A 24,900-nucleotide genomic window follows, 5' to 3' on the forward strand; every position below is an offset into this window, starting at 1 on the left:
GGGCGCCGCCAGCCAAAGGTGCCATCCTTTGGGCGCTCAGCTGTGTAGCCAAGCTACATGTGCCGGGCTACTTTGTATGCCTATTCAGATTTCATACAAGATGAGTAGGAGCCATTGAGCCCTGTATTATACAGGGTACTCAACGGCCCCCATTACGTGCCGGGGCTAGTCCCAATGTTAGTGTGCTGATCAGTTCAGTTGTCTTTTGTTCTCTTCTCAGCCAAAGAGGTGTTTCTTTTTTAGTCAGTTGGCACGTCTCTTTAGTGCACTCTTGTTCACTTGTATGACATGTTTTGTTGTGTTGTTGTGCTCTCGGCTCCTATATGTAGGAGTCTCTCTTGTAAAGACTTTGTCCCCTTTTCTCTCTCTTGTCAGTCATCCAGAAATCTATTTTGATTTCCTAGGCATATTCTTGAGTCCTGTACGCACACCAGTACAGTGGTAGAAGAGTTAAAAATTTCAAAAACTTTTTACAAAAACCAACCATCCCAAGATTCTATCCCCTTTTGCAAAGCACACAACGGTGTACCCCTAAAAAAAATTCTCTTCTTTTTGTTCTTCATACTCGTGACCAAGTAGGACCATCAGCAAGCTTGTTAAATCTTTATTCAACCTACCCCTCATATTCACCAATTAGAGTTAGTTTGAGATCTCTTCTTTGCCGTTTAAAGTCTGAATCTGTCACCTACCTATCAGCAAGAGCGTAAAGACCGCGGGTTATTGTCTTGAGTCTGAGAGTCTTGGCCAAGTCAGTTTCTTGAGGAAACTTGACCTCTGGTGCAGCCTAGGCAGAGCAGAGTCCTCTGCGGATTGACGTTGCTGGAGAAGCATCAGCAGAGGTCAGCTTACTGACTATCTCTTGCATTTTTTGTCTGTATAGTCACCATGGGCTTACTTTGTTCAGGCCGCAACTCGCCCACTGGGAAGGAAACCTTGGGAGGAGGCTCAAACGCAGCCTTCCCGCCGCCGGCGAATGGCCTGAAATATACAAAGCAGGAGATTGAAGCTATGGGCAAAGATCAATGTCAGTGGTTGAATTGTCATGCAGAGCTAGTGGACTATAGTACTTACGATCTTGTGGATGATGACGCTGTAGGTTCATCATTGGCTTCTTCAGCCCGAGATGACGAAAACATGAGACTGAGTCTTACCAATGCGTTTGAACAGATGCTGATCAACAGCAAACCAAGTGTGGGGGGCTCTAAAACAGCGGCTGATCCCCCTGCTGTGACCTCCAAGAGCGGGGTTAAGCCAACGGACCCTCTGGTTGCTTCACCTAAGGGCTCCAGATGATCTGCAACAGTCAAGCCAATCAAACCTGATGTGGTCGCACCCCCCAAGAAAAAACACTTTGAGTTGGAGGCCGGCAAGATCCTGCGAGGATGGCAGGATAAGTAATTGCCAAAGTTTGGCGCCACGGTCAATGAGAATCCAACGCAGTGGTTGGGAATGATGGTGATGGTCCTCAAGTACCAAAAGGCTCACCTGGCTATCTGGCATTTGTGCGCCGTTCAGCGCCTCACGGGGCAAGCTTGGCAAGACTTTTACAACCCGGCGCTCTCGTCGCGACCAGAGGACTGGGCTGGTTTCAAGGCCTGGTTAATCAAGTTGTCCCCGATTGGTATCACTAACATTTTGGTGGCAAGAGAGCTTGAGAAGCTCAAGCAGGAGCCGAACGAGACGGCCCAGGTCTTCCACAAGCGCTTTTGGGTTTGGCAAACCAAAGCAAAGTCAACCGAGTTTGGCTACAACGAGATCTCCTCCTTTGTCCGAGGTCTCACTCCCGGTCTCAGTGCAAAGGTGCAAGAGATCATGGCCGCGGCGGCCATCGACGGGAAGCCCATGAAGATGGATCGTGTGTTGCTCACCGCGGTGGGACACAACAACTTGTATCAACAAGCCAAGGCGGTTTTGTCAATGTTGAACGGTTCCGGCAAGCGTCGGGCCAATGGTGAGGCAGGGAGAGCCGGCAAGAAGAAAGTGACGAAGTGCCACAATTGTAAGCAGGCCGGCAACATCGCGGCGAAGTTTCCCGACCCAAATACAGACACCCAGAAAGCCTGGGAAGCCGCCAAACATGAAAAATGTAAGAAAAAAAAGTGTAGTTGGTGAGGAAAAGTCTCTCCCACCGACTGTTGTTTGTAGTTCTTCTCTCATGTTGCTTAATTTAGTGATAAGTGTGTCAAACTCACCAGAGCCTCGAAGGGAACAGTTCCCCCTTGAGATTAGTCCCAGTTAAGCTGGTCCTCAAGAGGAGAACCACAGTGAGTTGCTTCGGACGAGTGCCAAGCATGTGAGTGCACCTGTAAGTTTTGTTGATCACCCAGGCATGGGGACAACCAAGTCGGATGAGCCTTTAGCTAACACCACCAACGTCGTAAGTGATTTTATATGTGGCGAGGGTTGTCATTTGGCGCAGACCGTCGACAATGTACCTACAAGTGTGAAGGCTGAGTTCCATCACCAGGTTGAGGGCCATTTGGCCAGGGTCCTCATCAACACCGGCGCTGGCTTGTTGTATTTTGCAGAAAATTTTGTTTTGGACCATGCGTTGCTGATCTACCGTTTGCCTACATCCTTCAAGGTTACCGGAGCCTTTCGGGATTGGATCTCGGACAACCGGTTAGCTATAGTACTTTTTAGTTTGGAAAGTTTAACTTTCGCAGTGGAGTGTAGGGTAGCGCTGTTGGCGAGCTACGACGTAATACTTGGCCGGGATTGGATAGCCACAAGCGTTATTGCGACGGACTGGGATTTGAACCTATGGCACCTGAAAGGTCATAACGGTGAAACTGTTCAGTTTAGCTTAGCTTCCTCATCATTGTGCTGTATGCTCACTCACGAGTTAGTGGTGATGTTGGACGTCAATGAGGTGTTGCTTCCAAGAAGCATTTGCAGACACAAGTTCTACAAGGGAGCCCGTAAGTCTTTTTTCTGTTTTATGGAATCTGAGGGTGTTGCAGGACCGAGGGAACCAATTGCAGTGGGCCTACCCACTGAGTTTGGACCGGATGTCAACCTTTGAGATGAAATGACAGCTCTAGTAAGTTGATTCCAATCACTTTTTGGCCCTATCAACAGGGTTTTGAGGAAGGAGTGGGTGATCAAACACTTAGTCAATACCGGGGAAGCGTCGCCAGTCCGTCAGCCCATGTGAAAACTTTTGCCAGCTTTGCTGGGAACATTGATAGAATATTTGGCGGTGTAGGACTCCAGGGATGGATGGGTAATCGAAGTTCCTTTGAGGGGGAAATAAATTGTATGATAGGTTGAAAGGCTATTACAATCTACGGGTGGTTTTAAAGACCTGCCCCTCTAATAGTACTATGCAAATAACCAAGAGTCTTGTAATCAATATTTAAGAAAATGTGGCAGATTCCAAGATAGCTCTTACTTTTATATAGTAATCTCTATCAGACCTAAATATCTAATTCAATGTGTTTTTAGACCGGTTATAACTAAGGATAACGTGGTTTGTCATGGTGAAGTTCCTCTACTGTTGTTGATGTTATTGTTAATCAACAAACTAAAGGATGTATTTCTGGTAAGCGATTCTGACAGGGAAATACATGTGATGAAAAGATAATGAAGTGAGAAAAGAATGTACCTAAAGGCAAAGAGGACAATATAAATAGACACGAAAAAAAAGGACACAGGACACAGGAGGACAACAAACTAGGAACGGAAAAAGAAAAAGGTCAATGATGTTGGCCAGGATGAGTCCGATGTAATTGATGAGCCGTTAAGAACCTACAAGCCGTACGAGCGCAAATGGAGATCGGCGGATTGTCGAAAAGAAGGGATAGCCGAGGAGAAAGACTTGAGCGGACGCAATGGAAGGGATAGCCGAGAGAAATACTTGAGCGGACAGGAGATAGCGCAATGCGATAACGCAGGAGATAAAGTGATGATGATGTCGACCAATGATGATGTCGAAAGTGGAGGAACAGCTTATATAAGAAAGAATAAGCTTTATGATAATAGGCAGAATGTGATGCTGCAGGTTCCCCGAGGGAAGGAAGCAATGGTGACGGAAAGAAGGGTTTATATATTTGAAGGTCGAAGGTGGAGAGGTTTGAGCGGAGAATCTTGCTGGAGTATTTTAAGAGATCCGAGCATCGAGTGTGATGTCATTGAGGAACGAGCTTATCGATGATGTAATCAGAAGAAGTGAGACCGCTAGAGTCCTAGAGGGATGTCACAGGAATATCAACAGTTATAATTTGTATTATTACTTCTACTACTACTACTACTAATATGCTAATAAGGAGAATGGTTTGTTGGTTGGTTGGTTGGTTGGTTGTTGGTTGGTTGTTGGTTGGTTGCTGGTTGGTTGGTTGGTTGTTGATTGTGGGCTCTACTATTGCACTAACACTCTACTGACTGACTGACTCTACGCTACTCAAGACTACTACTGCTAAACTACCATATTTGACCAGACCTCTATAGGTTGATGGTGAAAAAGAGGAATTATGGGGGGGAGAAGAGCTCCTTTTATATTGAAGAGTGAGGGATTTTAGCTCCAGGGGAATGTGTTTGAGGGAATTTAGCTGCAGGGGATCTCAGTTGCACAGCATATGTACACCTGTACTGCACAGCCACACAAACAATGAGGGAATTATGCTGCAGTGACACTATTTGTACACCTTATCTGCCTGCATATATTGCACTGCCTGATGTCATGTGTTGCTATGTACCCAAGCCACCTTCCATATCCTTCAGAATGTGTTGCTATGTAACCAAGCCACCTTTCATGCACTCTGCACCCAACTAGAATACTCCTCCTTTCCGGGATTTGGGGGTCAAAGCCTCTTTCTGGTCCTCATTCCTTCCTCCTCCCTTGTCCTCATATCCAAGTTGTGTATTCTTCCGTCCAATCCGTTGTGGCTACCAAAGAGTGTATGTATGTAAATGTTGTAACTGTTGTGTAAGATTATCTCCTCCTCTTGTAATGGGTTCCACCTGTATGTAACTGTACTATCATAATACCTTTTCATATTTCCTTTTTGGCATTGAAACAGGCACAGCACACCACAGCGGGGTTGCAGGAAGCCGGTTTCATTTGTCTGTTGACGTCTGCATGGTCCTCCCCCATAGTTATGGTAAAGCATTCCACATTGGGAAAAGTTAGATTGTGTGTTGACTTTCAAAAAGTTAACTCACTTACTAAGAAGGATTGGCATCCGCTGCTGATCAAACAAGAGTGTTTTGACGCTCTTTGTGGGGCTTGGTTCTTTTCAAAGATTGACCTACAGCAGGGCTTCCATCAGATGCGGATAGCCAAGTTGGACGTCCCTAAAACAGCTTTTGGGACAAAGTATGGTCACTTTGAATGGTTAGTAATGCCGTTTGGGTTAGTTAACACCCCGGCTACCTTTCAAAGAATGATGACTCACATTCTTAGGGAGTTCATCAATGTGTTTGTCCAAGTCTACTTGGATGACATATTGATCTACTCAAAGTTGGAGGAAGAGCACGTTGTAAAGCTCAAAAGTGTTCCTGAGAACCTTTTGCTGAGTGCGGAAAGGGATGAATGAGGTTACCTCTGCCTTTCCTGGGTCACTAGACACTAAAACAAGCCCCCCAATCTATGATTGGAAGGTTTATGTAGTGATAGTGGAGGTGTATCAAAAGATAGCCTACATCGAACAAGTGGCTTAGGGGATATGGGTGATGTAACCAGTGCTGAGTGAGTCGTAAGTTGATATGGTCCGTGTGTTGCCGCAAAGGGGGTTGTGGAACACCCTGACAGAGGGTTTAATGATGAGTGATTGATGTAATAGAGTTGTGATATGTATGTAATTCTTATGTAATAAGGGTAAAACCACAATATAGTGGGGGCTAATACTGTAGAGTGAGAAAGTGTTGTACTGTTATGAGGTAAGCTGAGTGCAAGTAGTTTGCTGAGAGAAATTACAACTGGGGGGAGGAGAGCCTCCTTAAATAGAAAAAGGTGAGGGATTTTAGCTCCAGGGGAACCAGGGAATGAGGGATTTTAGCTGCCCTGAGCTGTAAAATGAGGGATTTTGGCTGGTGGTACAGCCTAGATGAGGAATTTAGCCCGATTGACAGGTCACATGATGTAATGATGAGGGAATTTAGCTGGTGAGAAAAAGGAGGTGAGAGGTTCAAGTTTGGCCTATGATGTCATTGATGTATGATGTCATTGGGTCACCTGATCATCTGTACTGCCCCTGTCTGTCACCTGCTGTCAAATGATGTCATACGAGTGAATTTAGCTAGCCTGAGCTGTCAACTGATGTCATGTGCAAGCTGCATGAGGGGTTTTTGCTAGCTTGACACCTGCATGAACTACAGCCCCTATTACACTAGTCTGCATGCACCTGCATAAGCCTGCATAAGCCTGCATAAGCCTGCATCTAGTGTGCATGACACTGCATGGAACTGCATGACACTGCATGACACGTGCATAACACAATGTAATGAGTGCAGCTGATGAGGTAAAGCATATGTAAAGGGTAGACAAGTGTCAGAGCGGACCATGTAAAGGATTACATGGTCCTGGTCATGTAACGGATTACATGACCTGAGTATGGTGTTTGTGTGTGTGAAACTGGCTGATGGTGTCTTGAAGGGGTTGTATCTTCTGATCCAGAGGGGTGTTGTGAGCCTGAGTCTCTATAGTGACAGCAGGACACAAGAAATGGGGGGGCAATAGTTGGATTTCTTGGGAATAAAGACAATACAACTATAAGAGAAAGAGAGAAAGAGAGAAAGAGAAAACAGAGCAAGATCAAGATGAAGAGAAGTACTAGGTTATTCTGGTGGGAATGCACGTCCACTGGCAATGCTACTCTTCAGAAGAGTGCTGCTAATCTGTGCTAAGAAGTGCTACAGCTTCCTCTCAGGAGGGTATCTGGATTAGATAAGTTTAATCCAGCCACAATTTTTTAGCTTCCTTCTGGATAGTCAAGGTTCTTAAAGGGAAACCTAAGGGACAGCCCTTTAACCCAGATTTGAGGCAAAGGCCAGTAGAATTGGAGGGACAGCCCTGTGATCAAGATGGAGGCAAAGGCCTGTAGATATGGAGGGACAGCCCTGTGATCAAGAAGAAGGTAGAACCAGCAGAAAGAGCAGATCAAGCAAGATACAGATTTGTACCTCTGAGATAAACAAGGTTCAGTGAAAGAGGTTACTTACTGTCAATATCCTAGGCGCCTGTGACGGTAGGTATACTGGGAGTGTTGTAAGCTCTTTGGTGGTGATCCTGGGGTTATCTGGGTGGTGGTTCTGGTGTGCTGAAGTCTGTGGATCCGCCTCAGGCAAGGGGGATCCTGACTACAAAAATTTTCACAGTTTGCTTATGTAATTTACATATGTACATGTGGTTTGGCGCGCCTGGTAGCGCTGACACTTCACAACTGCGCATGCGCGCCACAACTCAATAACTCAGGGAAGGAGTATAGTTACAAAGAGTTGGTAAGTTGTAACTAGGGTTAAAATTACGTGAGGAAACAGAATATGAAGTCAAAACAAGGTTATCTCTTAAGATGAAAAGGATATAAAGTAATTTATATGTAACAAAGGTAGAACAGGCAGCTTTTAGGTCAGCTGTGATGACTCTAAGGCTGACAGGTGTAAGGTGTGTTGTCCATGGTGTCCTGTGTAGTTTTGGACGTAGAATCCAATGGTGTCGCCGTATTGGTTGATTTGTGAGTGTACATATGAGAAAATGGAAAATTTTGAAATGGGCTAGATGGGTAACCATAAAGCATACCACAACGTTGAGCACGTCTGCAAAGTCTTTGAATTCCTCCATTGGGAGGAACTGAGGTGCAGCGGGGCAAAGTGTTTGTTTGGCCTTTGTGAAATCCAGTACGTAGGACACGTTATTGGGTACAATTTGATTTGGCCAATGGAGTCAAAGTTGGAGTGTGTCCGGGACTGGCCGCGACCCCAGATGGTCTTTGATGTCAGGTCTTTTCTTGGACTGTGCGGGTTCTATTGTTTTTGTGTTAGGAACTTCGCCAATATGGCCGCGCTGTTACATGACCTAACAGCAGGTGGAGTAACTAAGCGTCAAACGGTGCTTTGGCTTCCGGTTCAGGAAGTAGCATTTGTGGAGTTGAAAAAGGCACTTACCAGTGCGCCAGTCCTGCTGATGCCGGATATACTCAAGAGGTTTGTCATGGAAACCAATGCCTCGATTTCGCGGTCGGCGCGATTTTTCTGCAAGATGGCGACGACTTGGCTCTTCACCCGGTGGCTTTTGAATTGTGTAAGTTGAATAAAGCACAGGTAAATTATCCGGCGCAGGAAAGGGAGTTATTAGCAACAATTCACGCATGGAGAAAGTGGCATGTGTATTTGGATGGTGCCGTCGAGACAACAATTATATACACAGATCATGCTTTGTTGGCTTACTTCTCTACACAGCTTCTCCCAACAAAACGCCTACTCTGGTGGATTGAGGAATTCGCCGAGATGGAAATCAAGATTTGGTACAAGAAGGGCTCCGAGAATGTTTTACCAGATGCGCTGTCGCGTAGGAGTGACTTAGCCCTATTAGCAGAGGTAACAAATCAGCTCCATGAGACTGATTGGCCTCTAATTATTCAATATCTGTTAGAGGGATGGGACTTACCTGAGGGAATTCCCAACCACCTAGTGACTCGAGTGAAAGAAAACATTGAGCTTTTTGAATATGAACCGGTCAACAAAGCCCTGATCTATCTTGGTCGTCGCGGGTTGAACTTGAAGGAGTGGTCGCCGTTTGTTGCGTTTGCTTATAGATTTGACGCGCGGTTCACGACGAACTGGGCCATAGGGGCCGGGACTGCACTCTGCAGATCCTGCGGGGACAGGGGTGGTGGTCGAAGAGGTATGATGATGTGCAAAGTTATGTATGTACCTGCGCTTCTTGTCAGATACAAGAACAGCCGCATCCAAAGCAAGAAATAGGGTTACAGAGACCCCTGCCAGCGGTGGGCCCCTTTGAGAGGTGGTCCTCCAACCTCATCCAGATGCCAGAGAGCAAGCCTAGTGGGTACAAGTGGATCATCACGGCAATAGACTACTGTACCTCTTGGCCAGTGGCTGTCCGGCTGAAAGAAGCATTGGCAGCCGAGTTGGCGCAGGCCATTTTTGACCATGCAGTAACGCCCTATGGGGCACCCAAGGAGTTCTTGACAGACAGAGGTTCAAATTACCTGTCCACCGGGTTTGTTAAGTTCCTTGCAGCGGCAGGAATGAAGCAGGTTTGTACGTCTGGGTACCATCCGCAGACAAACGGCAAGAGTGAGCGCTTCAATGGAATATTGGAAGCAGATCTGTTCAGAATGAAAACCTCTGGCGACCCCTCCAAGTGGGAGGCGTGTTTGCCGGCGGCATTTTTTTCTGCCAGGATTTGTGTCAGTGATAGAAGTGGGTTCTTGCCGTTTGAGCTACTCTACGGCGTCAAACCCCGATTGCCTAAGGATTGTCGTTGAATGATCGCAGCTGACCCGGTTTTCCCAGGTCAAGAAGAACTTCAGTCTTGGATAGCCAAGTTGAATAAGACCCAGTTGACCGCGACGGGCAATACTGCGCTTTGAAAGCAGAAGAACAAAGGGGCCTTTGATGGAAGGACCGTCTTTGCATGGGATTTAGAAGGTTTAGTAGTTGGGCAGTATGTGAAACTGCGCAACAAAAAACACACAAAAGGTTCTCCCCGCTGGTTTGGGCCTTTCTCAATAGATAAGATCCTCAAAAATAATGTCTACATTATTGTAGACTACAAGGGTGTGGAATACCCTAGACCGGTTAACAGGAATAGTCTCAAACCGGTGGCACTGCGATCTTTAATAGTCAATGACATGTGGGCGCCTCCTCCCGCAGTAGTTCAGCGGGAGAAGCTAGCAGACGCTCGAGTAGCAAAGGATTTGCTCAAGAAGGTGAAGGCTATAGCCAAAGCCAAGCCAAGCCTTTCAGGGTCAGGCAAAGCGGTGGATACCGAGTCTCATTGGTTGCCGGCCGCAGGGCCACCGCAACACCAGGCAGGCGGCTCAAGCTTTGCTTGGGACCGCCCCGGGCAGGGTCCGGGACGGCCCCTGTCTAGAGGGGGGGATGTTGCAGCCGGGCTACTTTGTAGCCCTGTTCAGATGTCACACAAGATGAGTAGGAGCCATTGAGCCCTGTATTATACAGGGTACTCAACGGCCACTCATTACGTGCCGGGGCTAGGCCCGGTGTCAGTGTGCCAAGCAGTTCAGTTGTCTTTTGTTCTCTTCTCAGCCAAAGAGTTGTTTCTTTTTTAGTCAGTAGGCACGTCTCTTTAGTGCACTCTTGTTCACTTGTATGACGTGTTTTGTTGTTGTTGTGCTCTCACTCCTATATGTAGGAGCCTCTCTTGTAGGGATTTGTCCCCTTTTCTCTCTCTTCTCAGTCATCCAGGAATCCATTTTGATTTCCTAGGCATATTCTTGAGTCCTGTACATAAGCGCACCGGTACAGCTGGCGCCCCTGGGTGCGCACCTTTTGAAAAGGTGGTGCCAAAAACCCTAATCATAACTTCAGCACATTGGTTATCCACAAGTAGAGAGTTGAGATTATGATTATTAGGGGGGTTCACGTAAGGCTGATTTCACAAATCAGCCACCAAAACCAGCAGATACAGCTTTTGAAAATCCTGAGAAAGCAAAAAGGTTTGGCTGGGCAGCTCCCCTTTGGAAGCAATCTGCAAGGCATAAACCTTACTCACAGGTGCATGAGCAGACAAAATCAGCATTTCTTTTTTTGCAACGTGAACCCCCCTATTACATAATTGTCAATTGAGCTGATGAAAGTAAGAAACTTTACCAATGCAGATTTCTACTTTAAATCTTCTTTCTGATCCCCGTTCATCTCATTCATGATCTCATCACAGATCAATGGTTTACAGTACTTTGTCATTCAGGCACTCTCAGATGTAAGAGTTTTATCTTGTGCTTGGAACTGTAGAAGACCCTCATATGAGTAAAAGTGAAAGGGGCAAATTTAAACAATTGGCAGCATTTCAGATCACAACATTGCAAAGTGAGTTTGTAATTTTGATATATCCATTTCAATTTCATAGGCCAATGAATTGAAGCCGCAAGTGCTGGTGTTAGGCATGGCTATCGGGTGGGCCTGGGCCACCCGCGGGCCAGCCCGAGTCAGGCCGCAATATTATTGGGTGGGTTGGGCCGGGCAAATTTTCCTCAAATAGTCGCCCGGCCCAAACCCGTTTAGCTGCCAGGCAGCCCACCGGCCGCCCAGGGGCTCCAGCAAAAAAATTGAAAAGACAGTTTTTTTGATAATTGAGCATGTCTTGTAGTTTTTTGAGCCTATCAAATACTCCCTCCACTATTATAGAGGGAGTCGCCAGTCATAAACAAAAGAAACCAAAGAAAAAAATAACCCTTTCAGTTCTTTCTTGGCCTTCATCCAATCTTGAGTGCGAATCAACGCCTCAATCGGGTCTTTGCTCAAGTGCATCCAGAAATCGTCAAGAACTTGTCCACCTGTAGAGAAAGCGGTCTTGGATGTGACTGAGGTCATGGAAATCATGAGTAAAGTCCTGGCAACCTTGGATAATGATGGAAATTGTGAGGCGTTCAATTTCCACCAGCCAAGTAGATCAAATTCGGAATTGTCAGCGAGGATCAGGTTTTGTTCTTCAAAATACAAATCCAACTCGGCTGCTGGTGCGTTATGTGACAATGAATCCATTGACCCAGCCATGTAGGTGATATTGTTTTGCTCGGCATCAGAAGCTGCCATTTCAACCGAAGGGTGGCCAGCCGCCGAATGATGTTCGTGAATCGGGAATCCGGGATCGTCGACTTCGATGGTGACCAGTTCTGCCCGGCCAGTCAGTAGTTACTAACTACCACCGGGGGGCCTCCCGGGGCAGGATGGGAAGCCCACCGGGCAGCCCGCGCCCGCCCGGCTTATGCTGCGGGTCTGACGGGCCGGGCCCACATTGAAAATTTCCCCAAAAAGGCGGCCCGCGCCCCGCCCAAACCCGGGCGGGCTCGGGCGTCCTGTCGGCAAGCCCACCCGATAGCCATGCCTCAGAAACAGCGGGCTGTCAGTCGCTTATTTCGGCGCACGTTTTTGGCTCGTCGGGAGCTTGGATCTCTGGGGATGAGATGTGTGTCTCTCGGCTGTCGAGCCAGCCGCATAAGGTTCCCTTCAGCCGTCCGGGCATACCTCATTCCCAGCTGTTGTCCCAGAGGACAGATGGGGGCGGCGGGACGCGTGATGGCCGGCAGTTCTGTCCCGGGCGCAGCGAATCAAGGGAGCAACAATGGTCCGACCGCGCCCGCGTCTTGATCCCCTCCCGATGCGGCCTTAGGGCAGGACGGCGGGAAACGCACGAGGCCAGTGCGTCGTTGGCTCTTCTGCAGACAGCCAGGGCCTGGGGGCACCGATGGATGATGAGGTGACTATCGCGAATGTGCACAGCCGGGCGCGGCGGAGCTCCGAGTAAGGCGATTATTTGCGGTACTGCCATTCTCGATCGCACGCTTGAGGTGTGCACATACCCTGAAGGAAAGAACGCCGCCTTTGCACAGTCGCTGGCGGATTCGAGGACCCCCCATCAGGTCAAAGAGGCGGATTTGCTGGGCGGAGCAGCCTGGGTGGTCTGCCGCGCCATTAGCCTGGGAGCTGCGGTAATCTTCGGGTCTTGGATCGATGTCAGCGAGACGGGTACTGGAGGATGGTAAGAGTGAAAATCAGGGTCAGTTCTAGGGTATGCTGCTTTTACCACTCTTGCAAGATTTGTTTCCGATTGTTTCGTGTCGAGGTGTGTTGGAAAAACATGACGGTGACGGATAGGATTGCCGTGGGCGGTCTGCCACAGCAAGGATCCTTCGCTCCCTAGACAGCTCCGATTGGGCCAACCATGAGCGGCAAAAGACGTGTGCAGCATGCCGATGGAAATAGCCGCACAAGTCTGCCTAGTTTACATGTGCCTGCGTCGCGCTACTTGCGGCAGGATAACCCGAACGATCCCCGCTTGCAAACGAGATGCTCATTGCTTTTTCCCCCACGGTAGACCTCGAATACAGGCATCTTCGAGATCTGCCATGGCGCGAGTCTTGAGCATTCCGGTCGGAAGCTGGCATCGTTTCGGTTCACCGCCGTAGTAGCGCAACAGAGGCACGCACAAACAACGCAAACTTGTGCTGCTATTTCCATCCGCGCACGTCTTTGTCTTTTGTCGCCCACAGATGGCCCAACAAGAGAGGTCTAGCAAGCAACGTAGTCCGCTTGCTGCCGACCGATGATTGTTGAATGTTCAGGTTCTTGATCAGGATTGGGGTGACGTTTTCATCGTGTCCGACGTGATCTGAGAGGTATTAGTCTTGCTGAAAAACATCCAGGGCCGAGACGGGTGACCTCGAAAACGGTTTGCGGGTCCCAATGTTGATGGAAAGGTGTGAGAGTCTCGGTGATACGCAACCCCTGCTAATCTGTGATAGATGGTTGGCACAAGTGATCACAACAGCCGCTACGATGATGAAGGGGAAGTTCACACCTGCCTCCAAGCGGTATGCATGCGGTTCAACCTGAGCGGCAGATGCGGCGAGGATCAATCGAGTAACGGAGAGAGATGGCTTACCTGGTATGATAGAAAGAAAAAATAACAGAGAAGTGTCAGCGATCAGATCCGAGACGTAGAGGTCCACGAATAGACAATCAAGATGTGCAAGCCCAACAGACGACTGACCGGGATGGTGGCGGTTCTTACGAGTGGGGAAATCACAGCCGGCAGCCGCTCAGCCGGCATGCTTCGAAGTTTTGCGTCCGGGGTGTAGGTTCGGTCCTGATTTGCCCTCCGCGATGAGCCTCAGTCCCCGGACATCCCCGGACCGAGTCGCGCTCGAGTTCGGATCAGACCCGCTGCCTCTCCTAGCCTCTCCTTCAGCACTGCAACTTCCAGTCCGTCATTGGCATGGTGAGACGACCGAAGCCCACGACAACATGGGAAGAGGGCCAACAACGGCTGGTGTACCAAAGATCCGGGCGCGCAACCGAGAGCTCAACTGGGAGGACTAGATGACAAGAGTGGTTGTGAAGAAACTCGAAGAATTCAAAAAACTTGAACGGTTGAACCAGCTGAAGATCCCTGAACTACATGCTGCTTACGTGTTGCTTCAGCGTAAGACCAAGATCTGGACATCAGCTAATCGCTTTGAAAATTTTTCAAAATACTTTTGCGAGTGTGACAAGCCCCCACTTAAGTATCGTCACGTGGATTTGGTCGACATCGAAAGTGAGTTGGACCACAACATGTCTGCCTTATCTCAATCAGATCCACAATTGTCTGTGTATTCGTACCTGCCGTCTGACAATCTATACTTCCGAATACGTATTTAGCCCAGCAGATGTTCGTGCATTCCCAATAATGTCCATTTACTTGCACGCGGGTACATAGGAAGCGCTGCCTTCGCTCCTCAAACGGCCTTCTCGATTCCTCTTCTCAGCTCTTATACCCGGTTGTGGAAGCACTGCGACGTTGGTAATCTACCATGTGGAACGCGCGTATGGCTTGAGGCCAGGTCTTGCGCGTTTCGGACACCAGATGGAAACGTATGCGAATTGTGGCCGTTTTGCATGTCATGTGTTGAGGTAGTCTTTTTATCGAGGGGTGCTTGCGCTTCATGTTCCAACCCAAGCAACGAAGACTTTCGCCGAGCTTACCGACATCAATCGAAATCTACGGGGCCCTCTTGAGTCGATCGAATGAGATTCCCCATGTCCCACCGAAACTGTCCAAAGAACAAGCATTAGGGGTTGCTTCTTGTGGGGTCTGCACGGATCGCGCTACTCAAGAAAACCGAGACCCTATCCCCAATAAGATCAATCGTTTGTTGATCATCTGCCCCGAGGGTCGCATTCATCACTGCTTCCCTCGTATGGTCAGCACATAGTACATCCCTCTGGTTACTCTGTCACGATCCTTCAACCCGAAGAAAAGAAACGATCCCAACACCTCACCCTCCTAAGCTTGAACACCGTCTTCAAACCTTCCTTCCGACAACGCCGTGGATTGAGTTGCGTGATAGCTTGCTACTTCTGTTCATCTCATCAGGCGATTGTCCCCACCGTGAATCCAACGTCCCACAAGTCTTCTATCCAATATGCTTTCTTGCCGCCTTCCAAACCTCAGGTTGTGATCTCGTTGGCAAGCTCCCGCCGAGCCCATCGTCTGACCGGCTGTCCCTGCTGCAAGAAAACTCGATTACCAAAATAGACTGTCCGTGGACTCCACGTGCATTGATTATCCTGTAAAGGTCAACAAATTCGGCACGGTGGTTGGAGAGGCTCACTGCAAACAACCAAGTAAAAGTATTTTTTTTGTTTAAATCGCTCTTCCAAATTTTATTCGCTGCAATGGGTAAGTTAATATGCCATTTCACTTCTCATTCATATTGTCTACAATGCTAATAATGTAAGAGGGACCATCTTAAGGATGAAATTACATGCGAGCATAGGAGCTTTGTCAAGTTTGTGCTTGCCCTGCATCCCGGGCTTAACTCAAGACTTCCCCCCGTCCTCCGCGGATGTCGGGCGCGGCGCCCTCCTCGGACGGACTGCATACAAAAGTCCGCCAGCATCTCCTTGGCGCATTAATTCACATGCCTACATTGCACATATCACGATCATTCCAGCTGGCTGTGAGTCGGACTTGGGCCAGGGCATGTATGTGAGCAATGTTATCCAAATTTCTAGGCCACTTCCGCGGACAAGAGATTGTAAATGAATGACTACAAGTCTTTGGCCATGAGTGTCTTCCGGGGGTGGAAGCGAGAAAGTGTGTCCTGAGCAGATGGAGCACTGGCAACTCTCAGACTCCCACCCTCTGGTGAGATCTTCCATCTGCCGACTGGCCGTCCCCTTCTCTCGCACTTGGATGTAGAACAAGCCCACGATATCAGAGTCACACTGGGTGAAGCCTCCGGTGTGCCTCATATTTGGTGTAATCGGAAGCTTCAGCAAGTGGACTTGCTTGAGTGGGTTGGATCGACCGCTCACCAACGGCTGCAGCGATTGAAGGTATAAATGGGGCTTGTTGTGCATTCGAATCACTCCCCTCATCATCCAATCCACCGCAACAACCCTCGACCAGCCTCACTAATCAACTCCAGACATACCCACTCCCATTCAATAAACCACCTCATTCGTACAAATCCAGCATGGTATCCCTAGCCTACCTGATCACCCTTCTCTCTGTGCTTGTCACCGTTTCCCGTGCGGAAGAAGTCAGCGGGACGAAAGACAAAGACCTGCATGCCCGATGGCTGGGCAGCAGCCTGATGTGGGGCGGCTTCACCTCGTGGGGCGGGATGGGGCTCAACATGCTTGGATATCCTTGGCTCAGCAGCTTGGCCTTATCGATGGGCGGCGCTTGCTTCGGAGGAGGGGTCTTTCCAATGAGCATGGCTCTGGGCATGGGCGGCTTCTTTGCAAAGGCCTCCGACCAGGAATCCCTCTCCGTCAGCCGCCGGGCTATCCACCTCGATGCCGACCAACTCTTGCGTCGGAACTCTGCCGACAGCGTCACCTGCCGCAACAGCAAAGGTGTTGCTGAAGTATTCTCCAAATCGCAATGCTTGAAGTACTCTTCTTCCGACTGTTCTGAACCCCAGTTGCATTATCAACTGACCAGATTATCTCTCCTCCGCCTTTCTGTTTGACAGGGCAGCTCAGACTTTACGCGAGAAGAACTTGCACTCTGCTTCCAGTGGTGGCTGCGAAGTAAGTTCCCTGTCAGATTGCCATGTGCGCTGAAGACAGTCCCCTTAACAGTTCCATTTCCTTTTTCCAGTTGTCTCTCCACAATTCCAAGGACAAAGTGGTTGCAAAAGAAATGTAAGCAGCCTCACCTTCCATCCACCCTTGTCCAAGACAGCTAACCGTCTCCATTTCACTGGACGTAGCCCGGATCAAATCCTCCAGAAAGCTGTCCACAGTATCTTGGACACTTGCGGGGAGAAGAACACCCATCCCAAGGACACAAAGCCCGCACACATCGACGACAAACAGGTTGTCATCCTCCTATTGAAACACTGATTCCGCTACTCCGACTTTAATTAAGCCCTTAGCGGCCTCATATCTCTGCAAAAAAAAATGTATCAGCTTGTGGATAGTTTGTTTTGCATTCCTCTTGTATCTATAATCCTGCCAATGTCTTTCTCGTAATCAATGTTTTCTCATTCTCAATGTAAGCCATGAAGCTCTCCGTAGTCATTACAGCAATACTTGAGTGCCAAACGAGTCCTTTTATGAGATTTACCTATTCTTCCAAGGCTTCCACTCAGTCGTTGACTTGTAGTTATCCTACTTCCAATGACTTGTCCGGGATTCTGTTGGCGACTTGTAGTTATCCTACTTCCAATGACTTATCGGGGATTCTGTCCGCAACCAAAATCTGACAATTTTTTTGAAACTATGATGGCCATGGGGGAAAAACATCCTTTCAACCGGGAGGGAGTCCTCCCAGTCAAGACAGTTGTATATAACTGTCGACCGGGTATGTGGCCTCGTCTGTTGGAGGGAGGAATGCCTCCCGCTTGAAAGGGTGCCTGTATGTATTTAGGTGCTACTGCTGTCCCAGCTGAGCAGCTCAACACTAACTGTGCACAAAGTTGTGGTGGCTGGTGTGGCTAAGCAGAGTCTGAACATACTGCTTTGCCTGAGCCAATCCATAAAAATACATGTACTCAACCAGGAATAAAGCTGGACAAACTCAGGTATGTGGCATTGTATCAGCCTGGATCTGGCATGTCAACTGACACCAGTTTCTTGAGTTTTTTTCATAGTGCTGCATGTTGGTTCTCTGCTGAGCCAAGGAAGGAAAGAGAACGGGCTATCTACAGGTATGTGACAGGGCAGTTGTCCATTGGTGACACCTTGTGAGCCCCAGAGGAGGAGGGGGGTTTACAGGTGTCTCCACTTGATTACTGTATAGAAAATTCATTAATTTTAGGGTTTCTCTACTTGATGGACAGTACAAACCTGTCAGTGTAGAATCCCAATGTGCACAAACCATGGAGTGGATTTAAACTCCACTCAATTAACAGTGTGGCCACCATTGAGTGGATCAAAGTTCAGCCTCAGTTGAACATAACATCAAATTATTTGAAACCAGCATGAAAAATGCTTGAACAGCTGATATCAGACAGGGTTCCACAAATAACATACAGCCTGGTCAAACTCTCTAGAGAGTGCCACATATTCCCCCCTGGTGATTTATTCCTTGGATTCCTAAGTATTAACACCTTGTGTTGATCTGGATGTGCCTTCATTGAGCAAGCCTCTCAGCTACAGTTATACTGCTACATAGAGTGAAACCTTTTACAGGTCTTATGACATCACCCTTGGCTCATCCTTGCCATATTACACCATACTATTCATATTACCAACCTCATTTAACCCAGTTAGTTACATAAAGGCTGACAGCCTATGTACATATGCCCACTGATGTAAGAGAAAATCTAATTCATGTCCTCTTAAATTGGTAGGGCCCTCCTACCCTTCAGCCCAGTAAAGAAGGAGGCAGAAGTTGCAGGAGCTTGGGTGGCTTTTGCTCCTGGGTGTGTGGTGGTGTAGCCAACGTGGACTCTAGTGACTATTAAGATGAAGCAAATTTAAAAGTACTCATATATAAACATAGAGAACTGTGGATAAGGAAATAATTGCCATGAGAGAGATAGGAAATATTACTATTCAATATTGAGAAACATAATCAGGAGCAGATAAAAAAAGTTGTGAAAATCCTACAAAGAATGAATTAATATTTAAATAAAAAATCTTTGGCCATTTTTTTCACTGATATATGGAAATCATAACAATTCAGATTGTTGTGACACCTGATCATGAATATTTTGTTGAATTTATCAGGTGTTCCACAGGGTGCCATGCAAAAACTTCATTATTATGCCTGGGATATATTTCTGCCAAACATGAACTTCCTTTTTTTCCTCTGACTCTGAACCACTAACTAAGGCCTCCAATTTTTGTTTAAACTTTGGTAAATCTGCAATGAGTTTGTCTAGATTCTTCATAAGAGCATCAATGTACCATGTTTCCTTTCTAATCAATTTGAGCCTCTTGATTTCTTCAGCTTTCAATTTTTCATAGACACCAAGATTTTTCAACATTGTTTTCCAGAGGACCATTCCTATCTCATTTTGGTAATTTGCAGGTACTTCATGAGATTTTCCCTTTGTCATGAACTTTGATGCATAATGAGCATAATATAGTAGAATGCCTCTCCATTCATCATCATTTTGATACAGGTAGTACAATTGAAATCCAGACTCAAAGTTGGCAGTATCTTCATTGTGTTCTCTGAATTCTGGTTCATTCATGTAATCTGATCCAATCCTCTGGTGAATAAAACATAGTGCAGAAAACCTGAATTGAAAAACTTTTTCAAACTCATCTTTCTTGTATCCATGAGGTACACGTGTGTCAACATACATCTTCCTCATTTTCATCAAATCATCTTTTATTTCTAGGAAAAATCGTTTTTTTGTGGCTGTGTTTGGGTTTTCAGTATATAATTCTCCCCCAATAAATCTTGTCACTTTACGCATAAATTGAATATGTTCAAGCATGGGCTTTGAGAATGAATTTAAAATGGGACCATCCTTCCAACATTCAATAATTGCTTCATCTCCATAACCAAGCATTGCCAAATCAAGCAACACATAATCTTGCTGTTTTTTTTCAAGCACTGCATCACCATTTTTTTTCATTCCAAAATGAATCCATTAATCAAACAGTCAATTATTATCATATTAAATTGTCATCCCAAAAAAGATAAAAACTGAAATTCACAAACATTTATATGTATTGTAGATATGCTGCATATGAAGGTGATGTTTGATTTGGTCTTCATTTATGGGATACAAATAGTATTCATTCCAGAGCTGTGTTTGTTTTATACCTACATCATATATGGCACTCACTAACCACCTCAAACCTTCTTCAGATGAAAATTCGTTTTTCAGGTTCTCCAAATCATCATTATTGGCAAGTTTGTACCTGCGGATGAAATTTATGGTTTCTAGTATACAATTATTTCCAGCTACCTTCAGATGATGGATGGGATTTGGATAATTCAAGTGACTTGTCAGGATCTCATAAATTCTCCATATGGATTCTGTGTACTTTTCCTTCAAGTATCGAGGTCTTGGTAGCTGTACTTCTGGATCCCAGTGTGGTCCAAACAGAATTTCCATCTGCTCATGAAGGCGTTTCAGTTGGACAATTGCTTCCATTATTGCATCAGTGTGTGTGTTTTCAAATTTCTCTACATCAATTTTCCCATAGTCCTTCTCCAGCTGGCCAACAGACTTAATCATTGAATACCAATCCCTATGTTTTGAATCTAGAACACCCAGAAGATTAATTCAACTCTCAATCAAACATTTACCAGTCTATCTGATTTGACTTACCACTCTCTGAGACCTCACAGTTAATGCCCCCCATCCACTCTTCAGGGAATTTCTCAGGAAATTCCTCTCCATTGAATTGGCCATTCTCTGGTAGCTGGTCAACAGATGTCATTGCTGAGCTAAAATCAACTTCCCTTGAGTCTAGAACAGTTAAAGTTAGCTCTCCATGAAAGCTCCATATATATATATTATTATGACCAGCCTCACCTATGCCTGACGGCTCATTGTGACTTCCCCCTGCTGAAGCTGAAAGGAATGTAACATTTTGGAAATCAATCCAAGGAAATTGTCAGCTCCATAATCCTAGGAAATTCCCATATTTTGGCTAGATCCTGGAAAACCTACACGCCTCTGAATCTAGTGTGTCCTTCAATTTGTTCCAAATATTACCAAGAAGCGACGACTGGCACATCCAGCCTTGAATTAGAATGGCCAAAAAGAAGCTGAATTTCTTCAAGGAGCTCATCTCTGGAATGCTATCTTGATGATGGTACTAAATAGAAGCAATTATAACAATTCTTGGGCGCCCAATCTACAAAATGATTTTTGTAATCTGTGAATGAATTGGCACAGTAGATGCTGAGAGTTGTTGGATTTAACTATGATTTTTCAAGTGCAAGTGTGAAAATCAAAGCAGGATTTATGCTCATAAATCCTGTACCAAGCCTTAAAATTATACACAATGTCACATCAAGATTGAAACCAGCTGTGTACAGACAACACATACTGCTTGGAGAGCATAGACTTATGGGCTACAGGTCTCCGTCCACACCGGCGGAGATCTTATCAAGGAGAACCTGGTAAAAACGGAAAGTTGCAGTCAGGAAAGGCCATGTGGGTATTGGACCCCTAGGTTTGTTTAATTTATTTAAAGCTAATCACCTGAAAATAAGGACCAAATTGCTGTTGGCACAAGCCACCTGGGTATTGGACTCTTACACTTGGAGGAGAGAAGAGGATTCAGTACCGGCAGGAGAAATAAAAGGCCTGAAACAAGCACCTCACATACATGATGGATGAGATAATGAGACACAACAGCAAAGTAGAAAAAACAGGTTTGTCATCTTGTACTAGCCCCAGCTCAAACACAAAGTCTCTACAAATATTGGTTAGAGCGACATAATTGAAGCAATTCCCTTGCTTTGGAGGGCCCTGGTACAGCCGCTAAATCAATTAATTACTTCTATTAGGGAGCTGTCCCACAGGACCCTCCAAAGAGATACTTACATCAAACCTGCAGCCTAAGACTGAGAAATATGAAAATGCTTTTTTTCAATCCTTTTTAATGGCCCAATTTCTCCTTTGGCAGCCAATTTTCGGAGTAAAACATGTATACAAGATGTTGGAGAACCTTCCTGCAAGGCTTCACCAGGTTTCCACCCTTACTCAAACAAAAGGATTAGAAACATATATATCCAAAGTTTCTTTATATATATCTTTCCCGTTTGAGAGGACTTCTTATTCTTCTGCATATTGTTTTATATGATTCTGGGCTTTGGCCCTCCGTCGCTCCAATCCTTCCAGCAAAAAACCCATTTCCTTGATTCTTGTGGCCTTGAGAAGCCCACAACATCCTGTTGGATAAGTAATCCCGGTCTGCTGTGGAAGAACTATGCATACCAATGAATTCTAAAGCTGAGTCTGAGGCAGCGTCAACCTTGAGTGATTCCCCAGACTTGAGAAGAACCACGATCTCCAACCGCCATCGAATTCCAACGCCCTTAATTCACTGCCAATCATACCCTAACTGGACAACTCTAGATCCGCTTCAACCGCTCAACGTAGACTCAGGAGAATCAGGAGGAGCACGGCTGTAACTCAAGTGGAGGTATTGCCACTCTCCGACCCCACTCTCATTTTTCCATTCAGTCTTTTATTCTCATGTGAATGTTTATTGATTATGACTCTCCTTTCAGGCTTGTTGGTATTGTCCATCTCCTATTAAGATTTCCATTTTTTATTTTTGTGTTGTAGCCAGGTCTAGATCATCAGAAGGTACTTCATGATCTCACTCTTTTATATCATTGAGTATCTCGCTTACTTTCTTTTTCTCTTATTGGTTAAGTTCTTTACTACTATTAGCTTTTGATACTTGCTGCAACAAAGTACTTGACTCAAGATTCTCACAAATCCTTTTTGTGACTTACATTGGGCGTTCTTCCTCCCGTATTATGTACACAACTGGAACTGTACACAAGGAAAAACCTCGCAATGTTACAAAGATGCTTGTAGATCAAGGAAATGGGTTGAGAATGCAGGAAAATAAAAGAGACACAAAGGCTATGAAGGCGTGGTTCATTGTTACCATAGGTAACGTGACCGTACTCCTGCGAGGTTTAAGCCCAAACAGACGGATCGTGAAAGGCAGAAATAGCACGGTGTAAGGATCAAACGTCTCCTAAAACTTATCGGCTGAACTATGTACGCTGATAGTCGGCGGATACAGATCGACGACGCTCGACCAAAAGAGCTCTCGTTCGCCTTCTTCAAAACTTGACCATTTTTCATTTACATAAGTAGAAAGCGGCCGCACGACTGCTCCTAGTGGGGGAATAAGCTTTACAGGATCTTTTTCCATAATTTGTCAGTTAGAACCTAAAAAAAAAATCCCAGTTCTTTGGATTCTTTCATTTTTGCCTTCCGGATGTTGGCCCGGTTCCCGAAAGGCCCCATGCCGCCTGTGGACGCTGAGCGTTGCCTCATCCTTCCCTACCTTTTCCGGCTACACGTGGTCCGTTCAAAGTTATTGATTTCCAGGGTTCCTTGAGCCGTACGCCCTGTGCGGATTGGCCTGCCCAGGGAAAACAGGATGGGTTTGCAGAGGACCCAGGCGCTCCAGGCTCTAAGAAGCCTTGCCCACTCCAGCTCCAGCACCCACCATCATCATGAGGAGGCCAGACACATGTGCAGCCACGACGGCAGCTATCTCGGCCCTCCAGGGCTCCAGCAGCGGCTCCAGCACAGGCGTTTGCGGTGTGACGGACGACCGGAAAAAAGCGCATATCCAGCCCCAAAAGGCCCCGCCTCCCAGGCATGTGCGGCATACTGCATCAGTGCCTCCTTCGGACCATGAGGAGGGACGTCGCTCAGCTACGAAGCGGGCCGCCGAGCACTGCTTTACGGGGCCTTGCACGCCCTATTCTCATGTACACACGCAATTAGCAGCAGATGATAATGTACAAAAACACACACGACACAACGGGCGCGCGCGAGAGAGGAGAGAGCGGCGGCGGGTTACTTGATCTTGAGGATGTGGCAGAGCAGGGAGTCGAAGCCCTCGGCGCGGGCGAGGCGGACGAGCTGGGCCATCGAGGCGACCTCGACGACGGCGTCGGTGCGCAGGATGGGCAGGGGCGGGGCGTCTGGCTCGGCGGGGCTGTTCGGATGAGGGCCGAGATGGATGCGGCGCTGGGCCTCGCTCTCGGCGGCGGGGGCGAGCTCGTAGGCCTCGAAGTGGCGCTGCTGGATGGCGCTCCAGCGCAGCGCCTTGAGCCGGCCGGCGTACGCCTCGACGGCCGGTCTGGGCCCGTCGATCACCAGCACCCCGGGGTACCTGGATCCACACAATCTCACGTTATCTGGTGCTGCTTTTTGGGGAGGGATGAGGAGAGGAGGCTTGCCCGGGCTTGGCCCAGCCCCGGACGCCCAGCTCGCGCGCCCAGCCGGCGATGCTCTTGCGCTTGCCGGGCGCCTGGATGTGGTGCATCTGTCGATCAGGGCCATCAGGGGGGAGGTAGATCAGCACGCAGATCCAGGAGCGAGGAGGCGGAGACATACCCAGAAGACGGTCCAGGCCATGGCGATCGGCGGCTCCTGACGGGCACTGGTCGGCTCGGCGACTTCCAGGGGGGGAGTGGGGGCAGACGTGGTGGGCACGAAGGCGGCGGCCAGGGCGCCGAGCTTGGCCAGCAAGACGTCCACACAGGCCTCGCCTGGCGCCAGGCCGGCCGGGCCGTCGAGCCAGGCGCGGAAGCCGGCCTGGAAGCGGGCGGTGTCCGACGGGGCGAGGTCTGCGACCCTGTGCAGCCGGACGCTGGGGACGGCGTCGGCGGGGTAGGTGGGCCCGATCGTCACCCGGACATCCACCGCTTCGGCGCACCCAACAGCACGGTCAGCGGGGTGGGCGACGGAGAGGGCTGGGGGAGACACGCACGGCGTTCCTGGCCGTCGCCGAACAGCAGGGCGAGCGCGATCTCGAAGGTCGTCTGCCGGTCAGGGGAAGCTTGCGCGGATGGAGAGCCCCTGGGGAGGATGGGCTGGTCGTCTGGGGTGGGCCCCTCGATCCATGCGAGCCGGTCGGGGTACATGGCCTCGAGCAGGGCGAGCTCCTGGCGGGCCTCCTGGGAGACCATCTTCGTGGCTGTGGGCGTGCTGTGGTGCTGTGTCCGCCGCCTCCTGAGCTCTGCCCCGATCAGCGCCTGACTAAGCGTCCCCGCCTGCACAGCACGCCGCGCCTTCATAAGCC

At 47.9% G+C, this 24,900-nt stretch overlaps 4 protein-coding genes across 4 annotated transcripts; 2 read left to right on the forward strand and 2 right to left on the reverse strand.

Annotated features, from left to right (window-relative positions):
• Positions 1 to 12,407: 12,407 nt before the first annotated feature.
• PtA15_11A266 (uncharacterized protein) lies at positions 12,408 to 13,091 on the reverse strand (the record flags this gene model as incomplete). Its single annotated transcript, XM_053161156.1, has 3 exons — positions 12,408 to 12,675; positions 12,785 to 12,843; positions 12,933 to 13,091. The coding sequence occupies 3 exons, from the start codon at positions 13,089 to 13,091 to the stop codon at positions 12,408 to 12,410; spliced, it is 486 nt and encodes a 161-aa protein (XP_053025131.1).
• A 718-nt stretch (positions 13,092 to 13,809) lies between these two features.
• On the forward strand, positions 13,810 to 14,025 carry PtA15_11A267 (uncharacterized protein; the record flags this gene model as incomplete). The annotated part of the gene is made up of 1 exon (XM_053161157.1): positions 13,810 to 14,025. One exon carries the CDS (start codon positions 13,810 to 13,812, stop codon positions 14,023 to 14,025), a length of 216 nt encoding a protein of 71 aa, XP_053025132.1.
• Positions 14,026 to 14,630: 605 nt separating this feature from the next.
• PtA15_11A268 (uncharacterized protein) lies at positions 14,631 to 15,223 on the forward strand (the record flags this gene model as incomplete). The annotated part of the gene is made up of 2 exons (XM_053161158.1): positions 14,631 to 14,835; positions 14,901 to 15,223. 2 exons carry the CDS (start codon positions 14,631 to 14,633, stop codon positions 15,221 to 15,223), a joined length of 528 nt encoding a protein of 175 aa, XP_053025133.1.
• An 8,446-nt stretch (positions 15,224 to 23,669) lies between these two features.
• PtA15_11A269 (uncharacterized protein) lies at positions 23,670 to 24,895 on the reverse strand (the record flags this gene model as incomplete). The annotated part of the gene is made up of 4 exons (XM_053161159.1): positions 23,670 to 23,988; positions 24,056 to 24,141; positions 24,213 to 24,523; positions 24,589 to 24,895. The coding sequence occupies 4 exons, from the start codon at positions 24,893 to 24,895 to the stop codon at positions 23,670 to 23,672; spliced, it is 1,023 nt and encodes a 340-aa protein (XP_053025134.1).
• Positions 24,896 to 24,900: the final 5 nt, after the last annotated feature.

The sequence above is a fragment of the Puccinia triticina genome, chromosome 11A, assembly GCF_026914185.1.
Source record: "Puccinia triticina chromosome 11A, complete sequence".
Taxonomy (NCBI): domain Eukaryota; kingdom Fungi; phylum Basidiomycota; class Pucciniomycetes; order Pucciniales; family Pucciniaceae; genus Puccinia; species Puccinia triticina.